The sequence below is a fragment of the Pezoporus flaviventris genome, unplaced genomic scaffold, assembly GCF_033815535.1.
Source record: "Pezoporus flaviventris isolate CSIRO_AGI_PZ_B2104156 unplaced genomic scaffold, CSIRO_AGI_Pfla_v1 ptg000015l, whole genome shotgun sequence".
Taxonomy (NCBI): Eukaryota; Metazoa; Chordata; class Aves; order Psittaciformes; family Psittacidae; genus Pezoporus; species Pezoporus flaviventris.
In genome coordinates this window covers 25,494,201-25,521,061 of record NW_026892563.1, presented here as the reverse complement: position 1 = coordinate 25,521,061, position 26,861 = coordinate 25,494,201, and the positions used below count along the sequence as shown (strand labels likewise).

At 44.5% G+C, this 26,861-nt stretch overlaps 1 protein-coding gene across 1 annotated transcript; it reads left to right on the top strand.

Moving 5' to 3' along the window:
* Positions 1-2,267: 2,267 nt before the first annotated feature.
* CLDND1 (claudin domain containing 1) lies at positions 2,268-9,991 on the top strand. The gene is made up of 5 exons (XM_061453819.1): positions 2,268-2,866; positions 6,490-6,791; positions 7,988-8,095; positions 8,477-8,614; positions 8,717-9,991. The coding sequence occupies exons 2-5, from the start codon at positions 6,503-6,505 to the stop codon at positions 8,935-8,937; spliced, it is 756 nt and encodes a 251-aa protein (XP_061309803.1). The 5' UTR covers positions 2,268-2,866; positions 6,490-6,502; the 3' UTR covers positions 8,938-9,991.
* The last annotated feature ends 16,870 nt before the right edge of the window (positions 9,992-26,861 follow it).

The window sequence follows — 26,861 nt, the reverse complement described above, 5'->3', positions numbered from 1 at the left end:
GCTTAACCAATGGTTTAAAATACAGAGGGAGGTTTCTGGTTGGTTGTGGGGTTTTTGTTTGTTTCGTTCCGTTTTGTTGGTTTTTTCATTTCTTTTAACATTTTATAGCTTCAACTGCTGATAGTTTTGCCAGGACACTAAAAAAACTATTACTGACTTTTTTTTTTCCCTATTGCCATTACGTGTATTTTATAGTCTTGCTAAGGATTTTTAGCTCTCTCTTCAGAAAAATAAATTGACTGACCTTCTGTGATATATTTCACTGAGAAAGGCTTCCTAATTGCTCGGTGATTTTCATGTCCCTTTTCAGGTTTCTCTCAACATGTCAAAACTAGACATGCTATTTCAGCAACCAGCAGCAACTCTAGGAGTGATACAACTTCTTTCCTCCTTGTGATTGCTCTGTTTATACATCTGAGGTTGCAGGAAAGCTGAGGGTTTTGGCCACAGCACCATCCTTGGTAGTTGGAAATCCTCTGTGACCCATTTGTACTTTTAATATTGTGCTTCCCACGATAAAGCTTTATATCAGGTAAGTATAGCCTCCACTTTTTCCTCTTACATGAATGAGCTCATCGATGACCTTCCTTACTGAAATGCATGTTTGCTTGTCCCCAGCTGTCAAATGATCAGGTCACCCTGTACCAGCACTCTCTCCATCTCATTATTTACCCTGCCCTCAGGCCCTATGTCATCTGTGAAGTTTATCAGCGATGCTCTGTTTTCTTCTAGGCCATTGATAAAAGTGTTAAATATTTTAGTAACTAGCATAAATCCCAGGCAGATGCCAGAATACATCCTTGCAGACAGTTACATGATGAGGTGTTGGTGAGGTGGTTCCATGGTCTGGAGAAGGGGTGTGTTTAGGCAGAGGTTTATTCTTTACATATAATTTATAATTACTTTTCAATAAAATATTATTTTGTTGCACCAAGTCAGAGAAGTTTCTTGTATCACTGCTTTCACCTCTGCCATCCCAGCTCCTTACCTTACTGCAGAAATGCTTCCTGGTGCTCTGGGAGAGGAGTTAGTTGGGGTCATTCTACAGAAGCCCTCAGCAACATGAAAAACTCGGACGCGATTTTCTCTGGGTGTGTGTTCGCTAGTTCAGAGGTTGGTAAAATCAAAACTGGGTGCCGTGGTCTCAGCCAGGGCAGTGGTCAACCGCTTGTAAGAGTCCTCATGTAATTCATGTGGGTACCTATACCAGGGATGTGGGGGAATGTCCAGTTTGGGTCATGGAGCCGGCCTTCACAGGTTTTGCAGTTTTTACCAAGTATTTTCTTTCCCTTACTTGGTGTTTTCCCAAGCCATTCAGCCAGGATACTGTCTTAACATTTCTACAAGCGATCAAGGGGGGGTGGGAAAAGAAATAAATACGAGCCTCATGGCTGCATGGGGAGACAAAATAATTGAAATTCATAGAATTATAGAATCACAGAATGGTTTGGGCTGCAAGGGACCTTAAAGATCATCTATTTCCAACCTCCCTGCCACAGGCAGGGACACCTTCCACTGGACCAGGTTGCTCAAAACCCCATTCAGCCTGGCCTTGAACACTGCCAGGGATGGGGCAGCCACAGCTTCTCTGGGCACCCTGTAAAAGTGGGGTTGTTTGTGTTTCTGTAAAAAATCCTGGTTATCTGAGCAGGTACAGGACGCTAGGCCCATGACTCCAGATCCCCAAGCACCCATGTCTTGCAGGTGTGCAATTATTTCAGCATGAATCAGCGCTGCACCTCACGCCAAAAAGGTCTGTGCAAGGTGAGGGGCTGAGGCGTGGAGGTGCGGGGCTGGGCTGCCACAGTTTTGGCGGGGCGCTGCTCTGGGGCCTGCAAGTGCCAGCGGCGCGACGTGGAAGAGGTGAGGTCGTTGCCCAGCAGTGGGCACTGGGCGTCGAAAGAGAAGAGCGGCGGCCCAAGAGGCGGTGAGAGCCTACAACTCCCAGCAGGCATCGCGGCGGCAGCGCTGGGACGGGGCAACTTGGACTACAGCTCCCATGGTGCCGTTGGGCCCGAGCGCCGCGGCTGTTCCGGGGAAGGGGGAGAACTACATTCCCCAGCGTGCCCCGCGCGGCGGGGAGGGGGGGGGGGGGGGGGAGGTCTCCCTGGCTTGGGCGGGGCGGAAGCGGCGCGGCGGGGCCGGGCCAGGGTCGCGGGGCGGCTATGGGTGGTGGGTACGGCAGCGGGCTGGGCGGCTGTCGAGGGTGGGAGGGGGCGGAAGGGTCGAGGGCTGAGGTGCTCTTCTTGGGCTGGCTGTCCCCCTGCCGGGCAGCTGCTCCCCCTCGCAGGGCTGCCTCCTCAGAGGCCGGAGCGCCCGGCAGCGCGGTCGCGCTCCGTGGAGATGGTGCGGGCGGCCTGGCCCGTGCCGCGGCCTGGCGGCGGTGGACAAAGCGTGTCGGCACCGCTTGGGCAGCTGCGGCCCGTGCCGGAGCTCGGCCCCGGTAACCGGCTGGCTGCGGGGCTCTGGGTTGGCGCGGGGCGAGAATCCTTCGTGCAGCCGCTTATCCCGCGGCTGCCGGCCCGCCCGAGCCCTGGGTTGGTGGTGGTGGGCAAAGCGCTGATGGCCCGAGGGCTTTTGAGTCATTGCTTCTCCCCTTCTTAATGTTTTTGCTTAATGAGATTTTTGTGAACTGATTTCCAAGTGAAATTATGATCTCGGGCTATTTGGTTTGCTTTCTACTCCTAGATCATGTTTTGTGGACTGGCGGTGTTGAAGAAACTGAATGAATGGAACAGCTAGGGCAGTCCGGAAGTTTGCGTTTCATGCTCTCCACTTGCCACATGTCGCAAATCACGCTGTGTCTCTGAAGTAACCTGGACTCATTGGAGCTGTGCGTCCTGAGGGACCCTGAGGACCCCTGAAGGTAAGAAAGTGTTCCATAGCATTATCTCCTGTTCTGTTTTTTCAGCTCTCCTGACTTGACCTTTTCTTTTTCTCCTTCTTCAATGAAGTGCATGCATCTGGTCTTTGCTTTGAATGTTGCTGTTGGTTTGGCCTTTGTCTTCTCTTTTATGAGCTGCTGCTTTGAACTTTTTATGTCTCACTCCTTTAAAAAATGAGCGTAGTTATAATATCCTGTGAAACATTTCTGCTTGAGTGCCTGTTCACTACTGCCTTGACTTGTCTTATATTCATTGCGTAGCTTAGTTTCAGCCGTAACTTGTTTGAAATTGCTCCTGCTGTTACAATAAAATGTGCTGGCAGTGTCATATGGACAGACCTTTTGTAAAAACAGCGAAGGTTCTTACTGACAGTCTATAAAGGCAAAATATTTCTGTTACCAATATTTATGTCTTTGTAATGTAATCTCTGGTAGTAGTAATGTTATTTTTTTATAAGTAAGCTTATTTTAAGGCACCTTCTACATACTGTTCTGCATAGAACCTTTTGCAGTGTGGCATAATCTTGTAAGCATGCAGTGTCTTTCTTCGTGGTCTTCTCTGGTAACTGTTTCTTACTGACTGTGCTTACTACTCCCATTGAGCCCTGCTTAGGGCTGGAAGGATGGTTCTCCCTTTAACAGAGCAAAGGACAACCTTTTGAAAGGCGGGGGTGGTAAATGAAGATGCAGTGGGTATACATAGTGAAGGAGCAGGGTGGTCAAGTCTGCTACACTGTGGCAGGAGGAATGTCCAATGTAGAAGATGCCTAAAATGCCTAAAGTACTTCATCTTTTTTTTTTTTTTTGTTAAGTAGTTGAAGTGTTAAGCAGAAACACTGAGGGGACCTTTATTACAAGGAATTGGGGATGTGCTCTTGTTTTGGCACTGTCTTGTCTGTACTGAAAATCCATTTGTGTTCTTTCTGGGACAAAAGCTACACAGCCACCTGCTGCAACCTGGGGGCTGCTGTTTGCCTGTCCCTGGAGCTGTGCATTACAAGAATCAATTGACAATAGCTGGTCGTGTCCCTTTTACCCAAGTATGTAATGGACACTGGACAGTGCCTTAATTTACTGTTTGATGTTTAACCCTTCATTTTGCCTGTAAACTGCTCTTTGTTGCCAGCGAACATCAAATCTGCCAAGTCTACTGTATGCCAATGCACAGAAGGCTGGCCAGAAGTCTGTGGTTGCCTTTTAATGATGCTCTGAAAGAGGTATCTCCAGCACCAGTGTTCTGTACCTGGTAGCAGGGATGCTGTATCTGAAAGTAAGATTTTTGAGCCAGTTCTTTTCTTTCTCTGTATTAGGTACAAAGTTGATAGGACTTTATTATTATAAGCATATCTGTTAAAAGTCAGTGGCAGCAAAACAGTGGCCTGGTAATGTCCTGCTTACATTCTTAATTATTAGAGCCAGACACTACTCTGAGGATGAGGTTGTAGGTTCTTGTGATTCCTCCTTTCAGAGAGAGCCCATTTTTAAAGAGAGGAGCCTATTGCAGAGGGTTCCTCTTGCAGCGAATGTGACTGCAATATACTTGAAAATCCAGACCAGCCTGCTCACCAGCCTGTTCTGTTGCTTGCCTCAAGAGTGAGTTCCCAGAGGATCTGCTCAGCTCTGAGCTGAGCTCAGCGGGAGCTGGGCAGCAACAGCTTTGGCCCTGGGGATGCCACTGATCCTGTTTGCTTTGTGAGAAGTTTGTGAAGGAGAGAGGATCTCTCAGTGAACTCACTGGGGATAAACAGGGACATCATATCTATACAGGAGCTTGCTCTCTCCCTAGTCTACTCATCCAGTGTCCTGTGTACTTTGAGTGAGATGCTGGGATATCACTGGAGAATGGAAGTACGTAACCAGGAATTAAACACTGCAAAGAGAGTTTGCTTTCAAGTCTGGATCTGATTCTACGTTTTCTAAGTAAATAAGACCAGATATGATGTTTTGCCTCTCGGTATTTGCCCTAGCTTATGAAAGTTCATTGCTTGTGGATTATTACTTAAATATGGTTGTGGCATGCAAACCTTGCAGAATTTTAAATAAGTGCTGCTTGTCACTTCACCAAAACTCGGCTCTGCTCCTGCTTGTTGCTAAGGATGCAGTTTAGGGTTGAATATTGCAGAGCATGTACCTTATTTAATACAGGAATTAAGCATAGGGAATGATACGGGCACACAGTATTTCTCCTCCACAGCCCTGTTAGCCAGTTTCAGCCAAATAGAGGGAAAGGAAATAAGAGTGGTGTTGTAAGCAGCAAATACCAGTGCCTTTGAAACTCCCTGTTTTAACTTGCGCTTGTTTCATAGTGCAGAATTTCCTACTGGCAGGTCTGACTTAAGCTTTCATGTTTTCCCCTGTAAATGTTGTGTTTAAAGACATTTGCTCTTTCCAGTTGCAGTTTGTTCAGTTGAAAGAAGTTAGACCAAAATATTTTGATCAACGTATGTGGGAGAAGGGAGGTGGAACAAACAAGAGACAAGAGCTGATTAGCAGCTCGTGTCACCAGAGCAGCTCTAGCTGCTAAGTTAACTTCAGTTGAGCTCTTTTTTTTTCTGGTAAGTGCATCAAGCCTGATTCATCATAATCCATAAATGTAATCAGGCACAGAAAACCTGTGATAATAACAGGCATCTGAGAGGAGCCCTCTGACGTACTGCGCTATCTGCAAAACATCCCATGTGTTAGCAATCAATTACTCATTAAAGTCACATTGCTGTCATAAGTGTAATCATGCATGGTATCTATTTCCTCCATGCTTCCTTTGATCCTGAATTTATGTCACTTGTGAGCATGACCCTGCAAAGAGGGCATGAGTGACCCCTAATAACAGGGAGTCAGAGCAAAGTCCCCATGCCAGCACATGCAGGCCTTTCAGGTTTAGAAGTCTTGTCATCTTGTTCCCATGGAACAGAGCACACCCCCCCGCATTGTTTTAGTTCTTCAGAAATACTGCTCTATATATTGTGGCATTATTGCAGCATTTATCACAATTTCCAAATTGGCCTTTCAGTGCTTCCTTCATGTACTATCTCTAGTGGCTGGATACATTTCTCTGCTTCTCTAAAGGCATTCTGGCACCTTGGCATGGCTGCCCTTTGTGAACAGCCTGGAAGAGCTTTTTTGGCATGCTTGTGGTTCTTAACCTTTGGTGTAAGCGGAAGTTGTGAAAGCTGTATGGGATGTGAGGTTAAAAATAACTTCTACCCTTTCTAATCCCTTAAGGAAAGATAAGTCTTCTGCCTGGATGCTGTGGATGGATTCTCTGCAGTTCCCTACAATCAGGATCACAAATGGCAGTGAGCTGTGCCATCTGCTTTGGGGACAGAGTTGCTGTTGCTCTGTCACTTGCTGTCTCATGAAGAGCAGCTAGCACAGTGTGATTGGGAGAAGGGTGATACCAGTGTCTTGAGCTCACAGGTCCAGTGGATGCAGACTAGTACTGTAGAGTTGCTCAGTGTTCCTTTGATTCCAGCATGTTGGAAAAGACATGCATATCCTGAGGGAAAATTGCATAAGAGGAATGATGTCACAAGTTTGACACTGCTAGGATAACTTTAGGTTTACTGTCAGAATAGTTACTCACTTGGCTCTCTCTTTCCCTACAGCAGCAAGGGTGCAATGATGGACAACCGTTTTGCTACTGCGCTGGTAATTGCTTGTGTTCTCAGCCTCATCTCCACCATTTATATGGCAGCTTCCATTGGCACTGACTTTTGGTACGAATACCACACCCTTTACCCAGCTGAGAATGTCAGTGAAGCTGGTAGGAGCATCTGGGACGAATTTGTCAGTGAAGAGGCAGATGAGAAGACCTACACAGATGCGCTCTTCCGGTGTAACGGCACAGTTGGATTGTGGCGGAGATGTATCACTGTACCCAAGAACTCTCACTGGTACAGCCCACCAGGTATCTCCAGAGCAATTAACACTTCTCTAGCTTGCCTGTGGTGGTACGTGCGAACTTCCTAAGAACGTGTTCATGCCACTTTTTTCCTCCAGAAAGCTTATTTCTAGCTTATTTGGTTTTGTGAGGTTTTAGTAAAGACAGTCTGAATTTTTAAAGAAGCAAAAGAAGCAGAATGGTCTGTAGCTGTCAGTGCTGCAGACTCTGGATTTGACACACGGTAGTTGATCTAAATGAAGTCTGGTATAGCTTGATTTTTTTTGCATCTGCTGTCCTACTGGGGATACAGTTATAGTTGCTCTGCCAGTCACTGTCTTTTTAGGAGAGGTCCTGGGACCCAGCAATGGAATAAAGGTACTGCTTTGTCAAGGGAGCACTTCTTTTACCCAGCCATTTGTTTTGCTCATGTCACAAGTGTCCCACTGTTGCATCAGCACATCTTGAACTCCTTGTACTGTAGTGATTGAGGTAGAATGAAATATTTGTATTCTTTTTCACAGTGGTTGGGGTCTAAAAAAGTGTGGTGAGCAATTTTAATTGCTTCAAAGTAGATTTTTGGAGACTTCCTGTGTGTGTGAAGCCCTTCATTTTGAACTCTCTTGAAAAAAATATACTTTCAAACACTTTTTCTGCAGAAAAACACATGACATGAAATACTTTTTTTTTCTTTCATGAAAATACTTATTTTGGTAGACATTAAACCAGCTCTGCTCAATAGCGTTCTCAAAGCAAAATCTGAGACATAAAAGAGGAGAAATCTATTGCAAAGAAGCAAGTATTTTCTATTCTTTAAATAGTCCTTCCTATCCCATTTTTGAATGAAGTGTTTAGTACAATACTACATTCTGCACATGGAGATAAGCACAGCTGACTACAAGAATATGTAACAGCATAGTTGAGCATCATGTGCCATGTTTTTTCCCCAATCTGCCAAGCATGGCACAATTCTCTCTGGATAACTTGGGTAAGCTTGAAGATTCTGTGTGTTTAAATGCTGACTGTAGTAACTACATCATAGTAACTACATTGAGAACGTACAGATCTCAATTGTCATCCTGCAGATCTGTTTTGAGAGTTCGTTTTTTTTTTCTCTAAATGGAACTCTAAGGAGCTTCCCAGCTCAAATGGTTGGCAATTGAGGAATTGTAAAGAGGGGTGGGGGGAAGACACCTAATGGTAATTTTTAATTTTTTCCCCAGAAACAGATATGATTACAAACTGCATCAGTTTTTCCCTCTCTGACCAGTTTATGGAAAAGTACATAGAGCCTGGAAATCACAATAGTGGCACGGATTTAAATCGAACTTGTAAGTGTCTTTTACTTCTGGCAGGTAAACAAGTAGGATGGGGAGGGGAAAGATGTTTCTCAAATACAGTCACTAGTGAGGAAAGCATATGTATCTTGCTCTGCATTTCTTGGGTTTTACACCAGCACAAGCAACAGGTCAAAGTTTAAAAGGAAAACTTAAATGTGTTAGCAAAGGTTTTGCTCGTGAATGCAGTACAGGCATTTGCAAGTTAACAAATCTTCCTACTTGAGTGGAGCCTTTGGTCCTTTTTAGCTATGAATGTAAAATGTCTGATGAAGCAGAAGCAGTGTGGGTAGAAGGGAATATAAGACGGTGGGAGAAGATCAGTTTCAAGCCCATCTTCAACAAACTTGTCTTGTGTGTTTCTTCCATGTGCAGATCTCTGGCGACTGCAGTTTCTTCTGCCCTTTGTCAGCCTTGGCCTCATGTGCTTTGGGGCTCTGATTGGGCTCTGTGCTTGTGCCTGTCGCAGCCTCTACCCAGCCATTGCCACTGGAGTCCTCCATTTCCTAGCAGGTAGGTCTTCTGCCATCCACCACTCCATTCTCCAGAAGCCCATAGTGACAGTCGGAGCACTTCAGCACTGAGCTCATTGTCCTTTCCTACTTCCTTCTCCAGGGCTTTGTACGCTGGGCCTCGTTGGCTGCTATGTAGCTGGGATTAAGCTGCTCCATGACAAGCTGCCCCTGCCTAATGATGTGAGGGGTGAATTCGGCTGGTCCTTCTGTCTTGCCTGTGTCTCAGCACCTTTGCAATTTATGGCAGCTGCTCTTTTCATCTGGGCAGCTCGTACCAACAGAAAGGAATTCACTCTCTTGAAAGCGTACCGTGTAGCATAAGTGCTGCTGCTGAAGTACTGGGTTTCCATGTTATAGCCCCTGCTGTCCTCAACCCTTGCGACTTTTTTCTTTTAGTCAGGATTTTACCTTGTACTCTGTGTGCTTCTTGCCAGTTGAGGCAATTTAGCCTACAGGCCCTGAAGACAAAGACCTCTGGGTTAAATGACCAAACTCTGCCAGAAGTCTGCAGAACTTGAGCAGGTTTTTTAATTGTTGGGGTTTGCTTTTTTTTAAGAATCACTATTATTTTTTAAGCTCCAATTGGTTGCTGACTATCCCCTTGACATGCCCCTTCCTAATTTTATTACCCTGTCAGCCTGGAGGAAATAGGAGTGGTGGTGTGGGGTGGAAGAGGCATAGGAAAAGATGCAGGTATAGGACGAATGGGAACCTTGGTGCACAAATAATAAATAATCAGGAGCTGTCTGCTGTGTGATCCAAGCAGGCAGGACCTACAGAAAGTACTCAAGAGACATGGGGGAACTCATAAACCTCTGTTGTGGAAATACTGTAGCTCAATCAGTCCTGTAGCCTAGCTTTGGGTCTCTTATTCCCACTAGTTAGTTACTTCCTATGGCTTCTGCCAGAACTGATGGCAGGCAGAGCAGCTGGCTGTGAGAGAGCCTGCACAGCACGGCACAGCATGCTGAATGGAAGGCTATGTGCTCGCTTGTGCCAGGGAATGGGATAACTTGGCCCACATGGAGCTTTGTGCTGCTCAAGCTACACTGCTTCCAGGACCCAGGCTAGTTTGGTATCTGCACTACCTGTGGTTGTACGCTCTGATCTTAACTTGTGGTGCTTTTGCTTGCTGTGAAATAAGGTTTTCCTCTCTCTTGTTGTGTTGAAAATGACCCCTCATGAGTTTTTTGGTTTTAATTTGGTTTAGTGTATGTGTGTATATGTACATCTATAAACTTAACTATTTTAAAGCTCACCTGTTTATCCTGTATAGCACACAAGAAGTTTTTTTAAAAGGTGCTGCTCTTTTCCCATCTTGTCCCAAAAGTATTGTTTAAATGAAATAATAATAATTAAAAAAAGACTCAAAAATTTTCTGTGTTGCATTAATCTGATGGGAGGGTGAGGGAATGGTCTGGAGCGAATTTTACTTGCAGAAAGAAGAGCTGATGTCCAGATCATTCTCTGTTTTCAGGGAAAAGACACCAGAAACAATGAGGTTAAATTTTATTTTTGTAAATGCAGTTCTTGGGCTCCTGCTCACTTCAGTTTTCTCCTGCTCAGTCACTGGGGAATGAACATCCCATAATCTCTAATTAGCTCACAACTTCTGCACATATTTCTTCTAAATCACTGCAGCTCTAGCCAGACTGGGTGGCATGTTTTATCTAGAAGACAGTGTTCCAAGACTAAACTGTTTAATTCTGAGGCTTTAACACCCCTCAGTTCCTTACTGCATCTTTAATATAAGAAGTGTGTCTTAGAAGAAATAAATCCTGGCAAAATGAGTACTTCTTTGATGGCAGGGGTTCTGTGAAATACTGTTGATGAGAGTGACACAGAAATAGGCATTTTTGTCTCACAGCTAGGGTTTTTACTATTTTGTTCTTCTCTCCCCTTTTTTTCCCCCAGTAGGTGTTTCTACCCAGGCTGTGTTTGCTGGGTCAGCAAACACCAGATCAGGGGTATCTGCTAGTACCATTTCTTTTTTTTTTTTTTGTCATGTGTGTGATAGGGATCAGCCTACTTCTCCTTTTATTATCATCATTGGAATCTTTACAGAATGAAACAAGGGTGGTGATAAAAAACAGGTTCACTGAGAAAGTCATTCAAGATAATCCTCTTTCTCCTGCTGTTGAGTATTTCTTTACCTTTCCTCCTAAACCAGCTTGGACTCTTGACACTCTGTGGGAGCAAGCTCCCAGGGCTCCAGCATGACTGGTACTGTGCAGCCCACCCACAGTACCCTCACAGTGGTGGCATAAGGAGAGCTCACCCACTGGCTTATGTGCTTATGAGAAGTCCATAAAGGTTCTGTCTGCTGAATCTTGAGCTGAGCAAGCTGCATTTGTGCTTCAAACATGCCCCTGTATGACAATGTTTCCTCTTCGTAGGCTTGGGCTTGTTTTCCTGCCACCACTGTGGAACCTCTAGGAAAGCAGGACTAGCAGAAAGCCGTGCAGAGCAATAAAGTGTTTAGTCTGGGTAGCAGCCTCTTCTTATTTTCTTCCTTGAAGTGACATTTTCCCTGTCCTCTCCCCCTGCTGGTCAATGAAGCTGCAAAGAGGGGTTTTATTGTGACTGCAAAGACAGCTCCCACTGATATTAGAAGAGAGATTGCTGAAAGCAGGATAACAGTCAATCCCATGTCCTTACTTTAATACAAAGGCCATATATTGCCGACACAAAAAAGTTTAAACAGAGGGGACAGTTTGGCACTTACGGAAGAAGTAGCATGTTGTGGGTACGAGTGATAGCACAGTCTTGGATGACCCAAGAGGCCTTTCTATATCTGTTATCATGCTAGAAACTGTGTGGTAGTCTAGTTTTCCTTCCGGATTGCATGCTGGCCATCTAGTCCTTTCCTCATGGAAGGTGTGTTGGAGTCTTTCTGCTGACAGTGATAGTGAATGCCTCCTTTCCCCTCATCTGAAGTGCTCTGACGTGTGTTTTAAGAAAGGTGTTTGGTTTGGGGGGCGGAATTCTGTTCTTTGTCACTTACAGTTGCCACCAAGTTATGTACAAGCTCAGTCTGTCTCCTGCAGTGCTGTCATTGTTGTGGGATTCAGGGCAATGACTTCTGAAAAGCTCTTTCCTCCTCGCTGGCTTTGTTTGCACTCAGCCAGCACCTGCTCACCTTCAAAGAGATTCTGAAATGTCAGCACTCTGTCATCATTGTATCTCAGGTTGATTGTCCACCTCAGTCTGTGTGTATTTCCTGCTTGAGTAGATTGTGTATCTTAACATCTTGAAGTGGCTTCCACCACCTCTGTAGCTTTGTGCTATAGAGCTTCTTTATAACCTGGTTTCTAGTAGGAAAAGTTCAAAAGTTTGCATGTTTACTACTGGGTTCAGTTGCTGTAGAATATTATTCTTGGCCTATATTTTTAACTACAGCCTTCAAGACTGCAGACTGCAAAGTTGTAGCCTTTTTCCAAGTTATGGTTCAGATCTATTCATTCAGTGGAAGAATGGCTACTCTAACTGGAAGACTCTATAGGTGTCTGGATATGGCAGTAACAGCCATATGCAAAATGAGACTTCACAAGCGCCTGTCTGCCTACTGATAAGTGCCAAACCTTTGTACAAATTGATGACCACTGACAAAAGGGACAACCATAATGTATTCCACTCCTCCCTCCCTCCCTCCCTCCATCCTCCCTTCTAAAATTACCACTCTTAAAAATAACCCCAGGGACAGTGTTTTATGCATTGATCAGGTTAGAGCAGCAAGTGTCAAGTCTCTGTGCTTCATGCTTTCTGTGTACAGATAAAGGGTGAAGATAACTGATTTTTTGCAGAGGATCTGAGTATCTCTCTAGCCTTGCGTTTTCTGAGGTGAAGATTGAAAATTTTCAAGAAAACTGGAATCTGTTGTGTAATGAAAATTAATTACTTCCATTAATCAGAACTCTGCTAAAAAAGTGATTTTTTTTTTTAATGGCCTCTTCTATCTTACATTAAATGGTTTTAGAATATTTTTCAGATTGATGCTTGCAAAGAAGATCATCTGGTTTTGTATTGTATCACTATCTCAGAAGTAAGTGGAAACCTTTACGTATGTAACTTTTTAATGGACCTACCCATTACATCTGTGATTTGGGCTAGGTCTCAGTATCAGACAGGCATGGGTTGTTTGATTGTTTTAAGTTTGGAGTACCTACTGAAGATAAGGTGGATCCAAACATCCTCAGTAGCCTTTCAATAGGGTGTCTGTGGAGGATCCAAGGCAAACCTTTCCTGGTGGAGGGAGTGCAGCTCTGCCAGTGCCCCACCATTTTTCCATACTCAGCGGTGGAGACTTGCGTTAGCTCTAAGTGCTGGTATTAGGTATCCTTTGCAGTGTGTTGGGTGTGATGAGAGCCTTTCCCAACAGTGTCCAACTGTGATGTGTCATGACTAGACTCGGGCTAAGCTACTGAATCACTACTGCCCTGAATTATGGGCTTTTTCCTTCTTCTGAGGCCAAGTGCAGCTTCTAATTTGATTCTTTGGGAGATTTCTCTGCAGAGTCTAGTGGGTGACACTATTGGCTAAGTATGGCAGTACCTTTTCAATTAAATGCTTTCTATGTAAATTCACCAAGAAACCTCCCTCATCATCAACAGATTTGCATGTGACAAACATGTAAAGAGCATCAAAACAGACCATCCTATATGTTTACACCCATGTTGATTTGATTGTGTATTGAAGCACCAAAGTGATGTGTGTTTTGGAGCGCTGGCTGGATGAGACCAAGAGTGTGCTGTAGCAGCAGTGCAGAGCGGGTGCTCATTTTCTGCGATGCCTCAGCTCTGCCAGAACCTTCCTGCCTACGGTGTTATTGACAGAAGACGCTGGAGAACTGGTTCCACAGCCTCTCCAGATCCTTCCTGGGTCTCAGCCCTGCACTAGACCCTGCTCCCTTACCACTGCTGATTCCCTAATTTAAACAAACTGCTTGTGTGGGTAGTCAGTTGACTGAAGTCATTTCTCCAACCCTCATTAAATTGCCTTGGTTGAGAAAAGGGTGGGGTTTGTCTTCACCAGAGTTAAGCTCTGCTTTCTGAGTTGCAGTCCTTTCTTTTGCAGGCAAAGGGCTTTTGTCTTGCACTCAAGTGTCCCATTTAACTAAACTTTTGATTTGCATTTTGATGTTTACTTCTACACAGAATAGCAGCAGCACTGGTATGAAACCACAGCGGCTGCCCAGTGCTGGAACTGCTTGGGTTCACAAAAGGTCTTCAAGTTCTGGAAAATGATTAACCACAAATGATGAGCAAGGACATAATGAATGGTGTCAGTGGGATGCTGCTGACAGTCACCCCTGCCTCCCAGTGCTGAACTGGGGGGTGAGGCAGGAGGAGCTGGTGAGTCAGGCATGGGCTGCAGTGGGAAGTAAGAAGTCCCTGAGAGTGGGTCACAGGTTCTGGAGTGGCTTCACCATTCTTGAGCCACTGCAGGCCTGCCCAGGAACAGCTCTTGGATAACTGTCAGTGCTGCGAGGGACAGCATGGACAGCACTCCGTGATTTCCCCTATAGGCCTGGGGCCACAGAGGAGGCTGTAGCAGCTAGACCTGTCCTCTACAGGGAGCGCAAGGAAGCACACAGCATTATGCGGAGAGGAAGCCAAACCTGTTTCAGAGCAGATGGGTGTGTTTTACCTCCTGCCACCTTTGTGAGCTGACAGGAGTGTCCTCATCCAGGTGATAGACTTGTTATTCCCCTTCTGCATCTCCTTGCTTCCTTCTCCCAGCTGCTGCACTGATTCTTCCCTCTGTTCTCTCCTTCATAGCCCTTTTACCACAATCAGTAAGCTATCTGCTCCCTTCAGAGGCATGTTGGGCCATACTCGGAGGACCTGAAGTCTGTCCACATCCTTGTTACACACCCAGCTGGGTGTGTCTGAAAGCCTGAGGCTTTGGAAATGTTATGCACAGCAACATTTGTTAGGGCATGCAGCGATGACCTATGAATGCCTTTAAAGCACTGGCACCCTTTTTAACTTGGCCTGGATGCTGTTGGCTCTGCTCTTCCACGTGCTCAGCTTATGGTTTAAATTCTCTGCATCCAGTGTTTACAGAATGAGAGATAAGACCTTAATTTGCAGCAAGAGAGTTGAGTAGTACAGTCTGGGCTAAAGGAGCTCTTGTTCCTGCCAGTTGTCTGCTGCCATTATGCTCCCTACCCTGTCATCTTCACCCGGGGAGGTGCCAGCAGGGAGCTCATAGCTTCTTGATATTTGGGCATTGTTCATGTTCAACAAGCTGGCAAGGAAACAGGGATCAACTGATAGAGCAGTAAAAGAAAACCCCGATGGTGCCATCATGCACAATGCAAAGATTCTGGTCTGCAGGTAAAGACAGTTTGTGGAGAATCTTTCATCCCATTTTTCAGAGGAGGTATCATACATTCAACTCAGGCTTTTCCTTTATTGCCAGTAATTTTTAGGTTAACTGCTAGGGTTTCTAGAGATCATGGGAGTCACCTTTGTCTTCTCACTGGAAAGGAAGATTTTCCACAAAGTTGTTGCAGAAGTCACGCTCCCCTGCCCAATGGAAAATCCTAAGGGATACTTGAAACAGTGAGAAATAAGCAGGACAAAGAAAGTCAATGATAAAGATGAAATTCAGGAAGATGAAATTCAGGTCATGTTCTCTGTAGGCTTCCTATTCTGGGATGTAGTAACTTGGGATATGGGTAAAAGATACAGGAAATAATTGTTTTTTCTCACTTGACCATGTTCAGCCTCAGCTGATACGTGTTAAAGTTGTAGATCATTGGGGTTATTCTGAGAGGAAGGAACAGCACCTCTAGAATGTCTGGAAACTGTAACCTACAGAACAGGGAGCAGTGGAGCCATTTTGTAGAAGGAGGGACTCTGAGTGGGGCAAGTCCTGGTTTTCACAAAAGGAATTGGTATGGGCAATGGCCAGTAGTTCTCCACAGACACTGGTGACACTACAAGGGGTAACCAGCTTAGCTTTTAGTGAAGAGCAACTAAGACGATAGACAGGAAGAAAAATCTTGGTGTAGGCATGCTTCATCCTGAGCTCGGTGATTATTTGTCCCTTCAGCCCAACACTTATATTCCTCATCCAAGCCATCTTATGGAAAAAATATTACCTACCCAAGAGCTCATCAGCTAAGTGTTCCCAAGTTCAGCTGAGTGCTCCTAAGTTCTGCGGGAGTTCCTGGCTTATTCTGTCACAGAGCTGGTTACCTGTTTTGGTATTTGTATTCCATAATCGAACACAGACCCTCAAGTGAGTTTTGTGAAGATCCAATTATTTATTTTGCCTGAGATGTGTTCCAAGAAGTCACTTACGTAGATTTTTTCCTAAAATTTTAACTTATTGTGGTTGGTTGAGGTGTGTTTTGTTTGGAGCTTATTTAATCTGGTTTCTCAGTGAGACAAGCCTGTGGAAGCTATAGTATCTATGTATTTATGATGATTGTCCTTCCTTCCCTTTAAAACCTTAGAATCTATTTGTCAGTTCAAGCCTGAATTGCTGAAATATTGATTCTTACAAGTTGCCTGTGAAGAGGCCTTTCAGAGGGCATGGGCTCTGTTAGTGCTTCCTCCGAAGGAATTACTGCCATCTGAGTGCTTACTAAACAGAGAAGTCCTTTGTCTCAATTATAGTTCATAGTCATCTTACCCTTTTTCTTAATCATTGATGTCACTGTTATACAATGAATCAAGGACTTTTTTAGGTGATTTTTGGGAGGTATGAATGAAATGCATTGAGACATGATCCTCCTGCTTTTAGAACAAACAAAAGACTCGCCTTGAAATCTTGCAGCTGCTTTTGTGATGCCATGTAGATCTGCTCTGTAAAATTCATAATCGCTTATATGTATATACATATGTATGCTTTGAAACTCGGTGCAGCATTCTCAAGAAGTCTGTCACTTGGCTCGGGCTCTTCATGATACAACTCACATTATATTCCTGTCCCATTTACAGGGTGTATCCTGTAGGGGCAAAATGAGACCATACATAGTATTTGTAGCCCAGCATTGCTGTCTTTTAGACAATGATGAATTAGTTCATATGGAGTGACGCTAAAAATTGTCACAAGTAAGAGAATAAGGGCAGATGTTTGTGCATTGAGACTTCTTTTTGATGTTTCTCAGGCTGATATGAAAGTGATCAAAGGAAAGCATCAGAACTTAGAGATGAGAAAGTGCTTGACAAAAGCAAGGTCTGGAAAATAAGTTTGAATTGCAAATAATAAAGCTGATATTTCTCTGGCCTTGCAGGAAAGAAGATGGCTTCGTATTAGTGATATCTTAATATCTGTTCTGAGGTAGTGTTTTTCTTGAGCTTGTTCACACAGAGGTATTCAGTCAGCTGGCTCCCTGAAAACTTCTTTGAAGTTTTCCTCAAAATGAGGTTAGTCCAGCAAGACTTTTTCCATGTTACTGACTTCTAAGACAGAATTATTTATCTTTCAAAGAGGAAATATTTGTTTCTCACGTTGCTATTCTTCTGACAGTCGATTCTGCCCTACCTGAGTTCATTGTGTCCTACCAGAGGTGCTTCTTTCTTGAGCTCCTCTTTGTTCCCTTGTCTTTATTTTCTAAATGAAGTTCTTTCTAACCTATGACTGGCTTCTCTCAGATGAGTTCTTCAAACTCTTTCCAGCTCATGTGACTGAATGCTGCACAAATCTTATAGTGAAAAATATACAAACAAAAAGAGAATAGTAAAATGACGAGCAGTTAAGCCCAGAAAGAGGAGAGTTGGGTCCAGCTAGAAATAACCACATTTGAAGAGAGTTTCTGGCATCTCCATGTAATGATGGTAGGCACTTTTTGTGCTCTGTGGGTATATGAAGCTGATGCAGTTGTGCTCATATTCAGAAGTTATAAGGAAATGCTGCAAGTTCAAGTCTGGTATGACCAGATCACCTATTTAAGGGCTTTAAATAAAAATCAAAGATTTTAGTGTTAGAGGTTGATTTTGTTTCAAAATCTTGCCCAGAGTCTTACAGAAAAATAAGGAGAGACTTCAGGACTTTGTTGCTTACCTAGGGTCAGTGATGTGGGGAATTTTTTTTGAAACCATATTTTGGTTTTCAGGGTATGGGGTTTGTTTTAGTTTGAGATTTTGTTTGGGTTTGCGGCAAAGAAGATCTTAGTACTTGGTTCTAGCTAAGAGAAATGTCTCCCCAGCGATCACTGCACCAATACATTTAATCTCTAGGATTACATTGCTTTGTAAATTGTCATAGGGCATTGAGGCTGACAAATTTACCTTGTCTGAGGCTTTATCCTATGAAGACCTAGAAAAATATTGGTGAAGAGGAAGTGTCAGCCAGTTGAATATTTCTGTTCCTTACTTTTTCACAAAGCACCCTGTCATTAGCCTGTTAACATCAGGCTTTGAGTTAAAGCTCTGTGTGATGGTATAGACATGAGTGAGCCAACAGTACAAGAGAGCCCTGAATTTACAATGAAAAATAAATGCACCAGTACAGACCTACAGCTATGGGAAAACACTTGGACTTGATGCCCTCTCCCCAATCCCACATGTAGGTAGTAGGAAATGCAAATTCAGAAATGTTCTTTTACTAAGAACAGTGACTGTAGCCAGAAAAAGCATGCAGAGAAGAAAATGTAAGAACTTTTTTAAAGTAAGTAGGTGACTCGGAAAACAAGATTTTGGTCATATCTGGTGTTAACATAGTGCAGGTAACCAAAAATGAATACACGAGTAGTCTCAGAAAAAAGGCTCCCAAATAAGAAACAAAGCGCCAAACACACAATTTGGCAGTGGTCGAATGTGTGCAGATGTGCTCAGCACTGTGCAAGAGAGGACAGCAAGCTTGCCAAGCCGAGTTCCAACTAGACAGTGGCTTAACTGTCCCTCCCTCAAGGAAAGCCAAACCGCAACACCAAAGAAAAGTCTGTAAGGGTTAAAATATCAGGACATAGAGATTACTGAGAAATACATTTTGATTGATGGATGTATTTATTTACAGTTAAACTTCTTAAATAAGTGGCAAATTTTACCTTCAGCAGCTCTACAAACAAAAGCAGTGCTGGAAGAGCGCACATGCAATTTTGGCTTTTCCATAGCATAGCTGCAAAAAAAGTATGAATGTTTTGAAAAGAAAACAAGTAACATCTTGTGGGTAAGCTACTCTAAGAAACAGACTCATGTCAGTCCAGCGGAACTTTACAGAATACTTACTGAAGAAAAAACCCCACAATAATTTGTGCTTCTAATAAAATGGAAGCCATTAAGCAGATGGACAGAATCCTTGTCCTGAAGTACATAAAACCAGGAAAGCAGCTCTGACAGTTCTAGAAAACTCATCCAAGGTGCATGTTTGCCTTGGCCCAAACAGTTTAAACAAAACACCCTGAAGACTTGACTGCTGGATGCATGCAACAATATGCATATAATGTGATTTGGGGAAAAGCCACAATATTCTTACAATTTGGTGCCAAAAATTAATATCAGCAATTTGGACAGAATGTTCGCTTACCATGGTAAGAACACTAGTAATGAGATAGAGGGGTTGAGAATGCCATTAAGGACCTGATTCAGGGAATATATGAACCCTCACAGCACAGTAGCTGTCCTACTAGAATGGCATCTGCCGTTAAAATTCCTATGACTCTGAGAACAACTGGTAGAATGATTCTTCTGTCTCCTGGAAGGAGCCAAAAAAGCAGAACTAAAACATTTAAGGAATAAGTGCAACGCCATACATCTGTAGCTCTTGTCATATTGTAAAATGCTGCTTGCCCAACAGGAGAGTCTGGGAACTAAACAAATCTCTGTCTTCAGTCCAATAGAAGTAGGAGTAAAAATCAAGTCACCTGTGAGCTAATTTCCAGGCAGAGGCCAGGAAGAAACTGCATAGGCAAAGTGGCATGAGCCTTACAAGTGTTCACACTTGTTCCTTTGACTGGAGAAAAGAGAAGCCAAATCTTCTTGTCACGTGTCCCAAAATACCACTGCGGATTGAGTGTCCAGTATAGTATTGTTTATGGAGTTGCTGAAACCCTTAATGAGTCTTATGTCAGAAAGTTTGGGAGCTGACTGCAGCACATACCAGAGCTGTTTGGAATAAGAAGAATCTCTTCAGGCAGAAACATGCTGCTTGCTGTGCAAATATGGCTGTGATAGAGATCGGGCACTCGGTGTTCAGTGGGATATATAGATGGGGACAAGATGCAGAAAGTGCCAATGAAAATACAGAAATTCCAAACATACAATGGAGCAAGTGGGAAGGATGAGTGACTTAAATATAGAAAAATGCACTGAAGCTGAACGTAGCCATCTTAACTGGGGCTATACAGAACTGACCTACTCCCTGCTGCCCAGCTAAGGCAGCCAAAAGCCTTGCATGAATTTACCCACTTCTTTATCACTATAGATCTTTTCCTGCTAACTATAGAATCATAGAATAGTTAGGGTTGGAAAGGACCTTAAGATCATCTAGTTCTACCCCCCCTGCCATGGGCAGGGACACCTCACACTACACCATCTCACGCAAGGCTCTGTCCAACCTGGCCTTGAACACTGCCAGGGATGGAGCATTCACAACCTCCCTGGGCAACCTATTCCAGTGCCTCACCAACCTAACAGGAAAGAACTTCCTCCTTATGTCCAATCTAAACTTGCTTAAGTTTTAACCCGTTACCCCTTGTCCTATCGCTACAGTCCTTAATGAAGAGTCCCTCCCCAGCATCCCTATAGCCCCCCCTTCGGATACTGGAAGGCTGCTATGAGGTCTCCACACAGCCTTCTCCAGGCTCAACAGCCCCAACTTCCTCAGCCTGTCTTCATACAGTTAGAATCATAGAATCATAGAATAGTTAGGGTTGGAAAGGACCTTAAGATCATCAAGTTCCAACCCCCTGCCATGGGCAGGGACACCTCACACTAAACCATGTCACCCAAGGCTCTGTCCAACCTGGACATGAACACCACCAGGGATGGAGCATTCACACCTTCTTTGAGCAACCCATTCCAGTGCCTCACCACCCTCACAGTAAAGAACTTCTTCCTTATATCCAATCTAAACTTCCCCTGTTTAAGTTTTAACCCATTACCCCTTGTCCTGCCACTATAGTCCCTAATGTAGAGTCCCTCCCCAGCATACTTATAGCCACCCCTTCGGATACTGGAAGGCTGCTATGAGGTCTCCATGCAGCCTTCTCCAGGCTGAACAGCCCCAACTTTCTCAGCCTATCTTCATACGGGAGGTGCTCCAGTCCCCTGATCATCCTCATGGGCCTTCTCTGGACTTGTTCCAACAGTTCCATGTCCTTTTTATGCTGAGGACACCAGAACTGCACACAATACTCCAAGTGAGGTCTCATGAGAGCAGAGTAGAGGGGCAGGATCACCTCCTTCGACCTGCTGATCACGCTCCTTTTGATGCAGCCCAGGACAGGGTTTGCTTTCTGGGCTGCAAGAGCACACTGCCAGCTCATGTTCATTTTCTCATCAACCAACATCCCCAAGTCCTTCTCCCCAGGGCTGCTCTGAATCTCTTCTCTGCCCAACCTGTAGCTGTGCCTGGGATTGCTCCGACCCAGGTGAAGGACCTTGCACTTGGCATGGTTAAACCTCATGAGGTTGGCATCAGTCCACCTCACAAGTGTGTCAAGGTCCCTCTGGGTGGCATTCCTTCCCTCTGCCGTATCAACCAAACCACACAGCTTGGTGTCATCGGCAAACTTGTTGAGGGTGCAGTCAATCCCACTGTCCATGTCAGCGAGGAAGATGTTAAACAAGACCGGTCCCAACACCGATCCCTGAGGGACACCACTCGTTACTGGTCTCCAGCTGGACATTGAGCCATTGACCACAACTCTTTGTGTGCAGCCATCCAGCCAGTTCTTTATCCACCGAGTGGTCCATCCATCAAATTGATGTCTCTCCAATTTAGAGACAAGGATGTCATGTGGGACAGTGTCGAACGCTTTACACAAGTCCAGGTAGATGACATCAACTGCTCTACCCCGTCCATCAGTTCTGTAGCCCCATCATAGAAGGCCATCAAATTAGACAGGCAAGATTTCCCCTTATACAAGCATTCAGTCTTATTGTAGGCAGTTTCTTGGTGTGCTGGGAACTGAGTGACCCCCTGAGCCTCAGCTGGTATCGTGAACTGATAAGGCATTTCAACAGGCACAGCCTGCATGGATCTCATTCCACCATGTCACAACCATCATTTTAATGACAAATAAGCACTTAAAATTATTATTATGCTATCTATGTCCTTCAGTGTGGTCTTAAAGTTTACTGTGAGAGCTGACTGGTATGAGAAGCAGGCAAGAGAGCCAGGTAAAGGTTGAAATTTTTCTCCACTTGTAAGCAAAAGACTACATGAAATCATAACCAAAATTCCTTGTCAGGATTACTTGCTCAAGGTAAAAGAGGCAGTTTTACTGGCAATTGAGGAGATCTCTATGGGTCTGGGAGCTTCCTAAGTTGGCAGTTCCTCGCTGTGTCTTGAGGCACCCACTTATTAGGTATTCAGAGCACAGCAGCATCCAGTCCTCACCTGACCTGTCCTTGGGCACAAAGGTACAGGCTTTGGTCAGATAAATCCTTATCATGTAAGGGAGAAAAGGACTGGCCCTGGGCCCACAAATATTTATTTATTTATCTGCTACAGGTACAAAGCCTGAAGATGAGGTGTAACACATGCAGCATGCCCTCCCCTGGGGGCTGATTAGAGAGAAAAGAAACAAACCAATTGGGTGACCACAATGACCAGCTCAGAGCTTTGCCTTCCCAGCTGAACAGAGAGTTGTGTCCTCTCTTCTTCCTGAAGGGTGGAGCTCTTCTCACTGTTCTGATGGGTTTTCATTTTCTTTTTTTCCAAACCTTTTAATTTACTGCCTATGAAACCCAAAGACAACAATTTCCACAGCAGTGAAGAAGTGATGAGTCATGAAACAAAAACAAGGTAGCAGTGGCAAATATGAGTTTAGTGCAGGGGTGTATACATGTATAGAAAGACAGAGGGTTTGGAGAGCCTGTGGAAGTAACAGTACTATAACTGTGTAAATTACAGTATTTGAACTTCGGCTTGGTAATTCAGACTGTGCTTGGCAAAATAGCAAAGAACAGTTTCCCAGTAGGGTCCCTTGATCAAGATAAGCTTGATCATGGCTTAATCATGGCTGGTCAATGTCAAGAAAAGAGAGCAGCTAAACTTCTGTTTTCCAGTGCTTCTCCTAACGAATCTACAACAGTAACACTGAGCTCATGGACAACCTTCAGAATGGCTACAGGAAAGCAGATCGTGAATCGTCATAGCACTGCCTTCAGGGAATGCTTATTTTCACGTTTCCCATAGGAATAGCAACAACCCCTAAAATTTAGCCCATTATTGCCTTTCTTTTTATATACTCAGCTACCAAATAGAAAAGATATTAGTCTGTATACTGGATGCATCCTAATAAAGCATTCCAGATAAGAGAGTGAAGATAGTGTAATAGATATCCTCTTTTCTTCAGGAGGAGTCTGATTGCCCATCCTCCTAAAGGAAGATTCAGAGCTCCCAAGTGCTCCATGATCTAAACAGGAACAACTGTTTTTATGAATGGAGGCCTTCAATAAAAAGCACTCTTCTGTCTGGGTTGGTAACTGAACCTTGAGACAGTACCAGTGTGAGTCTTCAAGCTATTTATGATGTTGTAGGTGAGAGTGCCAGGTTGGGACAAAAGATGGAAGGAGAGAGGTGTGCAGCGGCAAGTGCAGAGGCACGGAAAAATTTAGCAACTGAAAAAAAGGAAAGTGAACTCTGAACAATAGGGAAATGGGAAGCTAAAGCAGGCAGCATTTGGAGGAGACAGTGCACAGCAGACTACATAGATAGGCAGCACTGGAATGCACTGGCAGAGCTGAGTGAGGATGGTGGTCAACAGTTGTCAACGTTGAAATGTACTTGCAAAGGTGGAATAAGAATTCTGTGTGCTCCTGATCTGTAGTATGCCTCCTGCCCCCAGACTGCCCCTTCCTGTCTCCCAGGAAGAGCTATGTACACACCTCTGTTTACATTACCTTCATAACCAGGAAATAAAAGTGTAATTTTGCTCTGTTAAGGATTTTCCATCAATTTAAACAACAGACTTTAAAACTCTGACACGTCAGAACAAGCATTTTAATGGGCTTCAGAGTCTGGATGAGTATCAGGAATCTTGGTGACATTGGTATGAGCTAGTCTTTGTCTCTGACAGTGGTTCCTGTTAAATGGACACAGACATTTATGTTAGCCATTCCTTTTCAGGAAACTCACAAGCATTTCAGGATCTTATCTTGGATATTACAGTGTATATTCATCTCTGTGTGTTTGTGCTCCCTGGGCCTCCTATCAGATAAAGCAGACCAACCTCTTGGTGGTTCTCCTAAACCAAACCACCTGAGGTGGTGTCAGTATTTGAATAAGACTCCTTTATTCAGCCTGTTCCATTTAGGTATCCCTTCATTCTGGTAATACTTCCTCTCTTTTAAATGGGAAATGTCACCAGAGCTCTAAAATGAAAGCCAGCTGTGTACGGGTTCTCTGCTGGTAAGGTATGTAGGCTTTTGCTATAGGCAGTGCTCAATGTGCACCTTTGAAACTGTGCTGGGAGAAAACTGCAACAGCAAAAGCCTGAGAGAGGTGGCCCTTACTTCTTCATCACCTGAGGTATATGTGTGTGTGGCTGACTGTAGGCAAAGCAGGCACTGGCTTTGAGAGTGCTGCAGGCTGGTGCTTTAGCTTCACCCTTCAGAAGTGCCACCATCAAGATGAGGCTCGGCACGGAGCAGCAGTGAAGCTGAAGGAGATAGATAGATACCAGACACCCTCAAACCAGGAGCCACCTTTAGAACTTTCCGTCCAAGGCTGAGTTAGAAGACAGAAATAATACTGTTGTCTTTTCTCATCAAGTTTGGCTAGGCTGTGTCAATACTAACGCACGGACAGACCTTCCATGCAAGATGATATTAAATAAGTCTGTTTACTTGTTATGTTGCTGTGTTACCTCCAATGCATGTGTAACTGGTTATGTCACCACAAATCATGTGGCAGTGTTAGATTTTGTTTGTTTGTTTGCTTTCCTCTGCACAGGTAATGTGGAGTTTGTTTCCCTTTAGAACCGATTCTTTCCCTTCTACCTCACAGTACCCAAATTGTCATTCTGTGTCCTTGAGTCTCTTTAGTCATGCTCCTATAAACCATCCAGGGAGGGCAGGCAGTTCTTTTAGGGAACGTTTAACATCCGTGGTGTTGCAAGAAAGCTTCCTTTGCCCCTAATAGGAAAAACCCTTGGCCTGGGCAGCAAAAGCATCATTGAATCTGCTGGTGCTGAGCAGAGACCTCTTCTTGCAGTTGGTGGTGACAACCACAGAGATGACTGGTATTTCATTTGAGAAAGTACAGCCTCTGTTGGATGAGGGACAGCCTGGCTTCTGTAAGAAGCTCTGACACCTTGAACCTTGTTGGGTAAACATTGTTCAGAACTGTGGAGTCCTTATAATGTCTTCTCCCCTTCAACTGAAGACTTTCCCCTAATAGTGGAAACAACAAGAAACCCGATAGCATGAAGCAGCATCGTCCCTAAGGGCCCACTGCTTTGGTGGTGCAAACCAAGGGAGCTCTGTTTCCAGCAGAGCTAGTTCATCTGAAGAAATAGCCTTTCAACCATACGGATTGATTGCCACATGCAAGTGACTGGGGACTTAAAGTTTCTTGTGCATGCATTTTCAGATTGGACAGCCAGTAGTCTGTACAGCTGAGTTTGCTGAGACAATACCCAACACCCTCTTGCTGCTAGTGAGAAGTGGAGCTCAAACAGGTAACATGCAAAATGCACGTGAAGGGATGGAGTCAGGGAATTCATTTTGTTTCCACAAACAGTAAAAAAACGTTCTCATGATCCCAGTGCACTTGCCAAGACATAGTAAGAGCATGATTAGGACTTAATACTATTTAATAAATATGCTGATCAACTTAGGCAACAGCAACCAACAGTGTGAAACAATTATAAGGGAGCAATTTATTAATTCTGCTTTCTGTTTTAATATTGAATTTGGGCATCACTCCCTAATAGTCTGCAGAAGTCGTCTTCAAACACTGCAGGTACATTTGGCTATCAGAAGAGTATGTATTTATTCTGTATTTACTGCTGAATGGGGGACAAAACCCTCATCTGTTATTTGGGGGGCTGTGAGAAAGGGCATAATAGCATGGAGCTCAGCCTGGGGAGGGATGAAGAAACTATTGAGAGTTTATGGGTCAGGATTAAAGGGAGCGCAGGGACAGTGACATTATAGTGGGGGTCTGCTACAGGCCACCGGACAAGGAAGACTGAGCGGATGAGGCCCTCTACAGACAGATAGGAGTAGCCTCACCTTCACAAGCCCTAGTCCTCTTGGGGGACTTCAACCAGCCCCATGTTTGTTGGAGGGCAGGGCACAAGCAAAGCATTGATGATAACCTTCTTTTCCAAGCAATAGAGGAACCAACAAGGAGAGATGCTCTGCTGGACCTTGTTCTCACCAACAGTTAGGGGCTGGTGGGGGATGTGAAGCTCAAGGACAGACTTGGTTGAAGTGACCATGAAATGGTGGAGTTCAAGATCCTTGGTACGACAAGGAGAGCACACAGCAAACTCACTGCCCTGGACTTCAGGAGAGTGTTCTGCCTCTTCAGGGATCTGCTTGGTAAGGCACCATGGGATAAAGCCCATGGGGAATGGGAGCCCAAGAAAGTTGGATAATATTTAAACATCTCCTGCAAGCTCAGGAACGATGCATCCCAACAAAGAGGAAGTTGGGCAAAACACCAGGAGTCCTGCATGGGTGAACAAGGAGCTCCTGGACAAACTCAGACACAAAAGGGAAGCCTACAGAGGGTGGGAGAAAGGACAGGTAGCCTAGGAGGAATACCGAGAAATTATCCAAGGAGACAGGGATAAGGTTAGGAGAGCTAAAGCCCTGGTAGAATTAAATCTGGCCAGGGATGGCAGGGGCACAGGAAAAACTACTATAGATAGGTCAGCGATAAAAGGAAGAGTAGGGAAAATGTGGGCCCTCTCTGGAAGGAAACAGGAGACCTGGTTACCGGGGATATGGAGAAGGCCAAGGTCCTCAACAACTTTTTTGCCTCAGTCTTCCCTGGCAAGTGCTCCAGCCACACCACCCCAATTGCAGAAGGCAAAGGCAGGGACTGGGAGAATGAAGAACCGCCTGCTGTAGGAGAAGATCAGGTTTGAGACCGCCTAAAGAGCCTGATGG

Bases quoted from the DNA above. Each gene is read 5' to 3' on its own strand.
- CLDND1 (XM_061453819.1), top strand. From the start codon at position 6,503: ATGATGGACAACCGTTTTGCTACTGCGCTGGTAATTGCTTGTGTTCTC. The intron at 8,096-8,476 runs GTAAGTGTCTTT...TTCCATGTGCAG, and splicing joins CACGGATTTAAATCGAACTT to ATCTCTGGCGACTGCAGTTT. The intron at 8,615-8,716 runs GTAGGTCTTCTG...TTCCTTCTCCAG, and splicing joins AGTCCTCCATTTCCTAGCAG to GGCTTTGTACGCTGGGCCTC.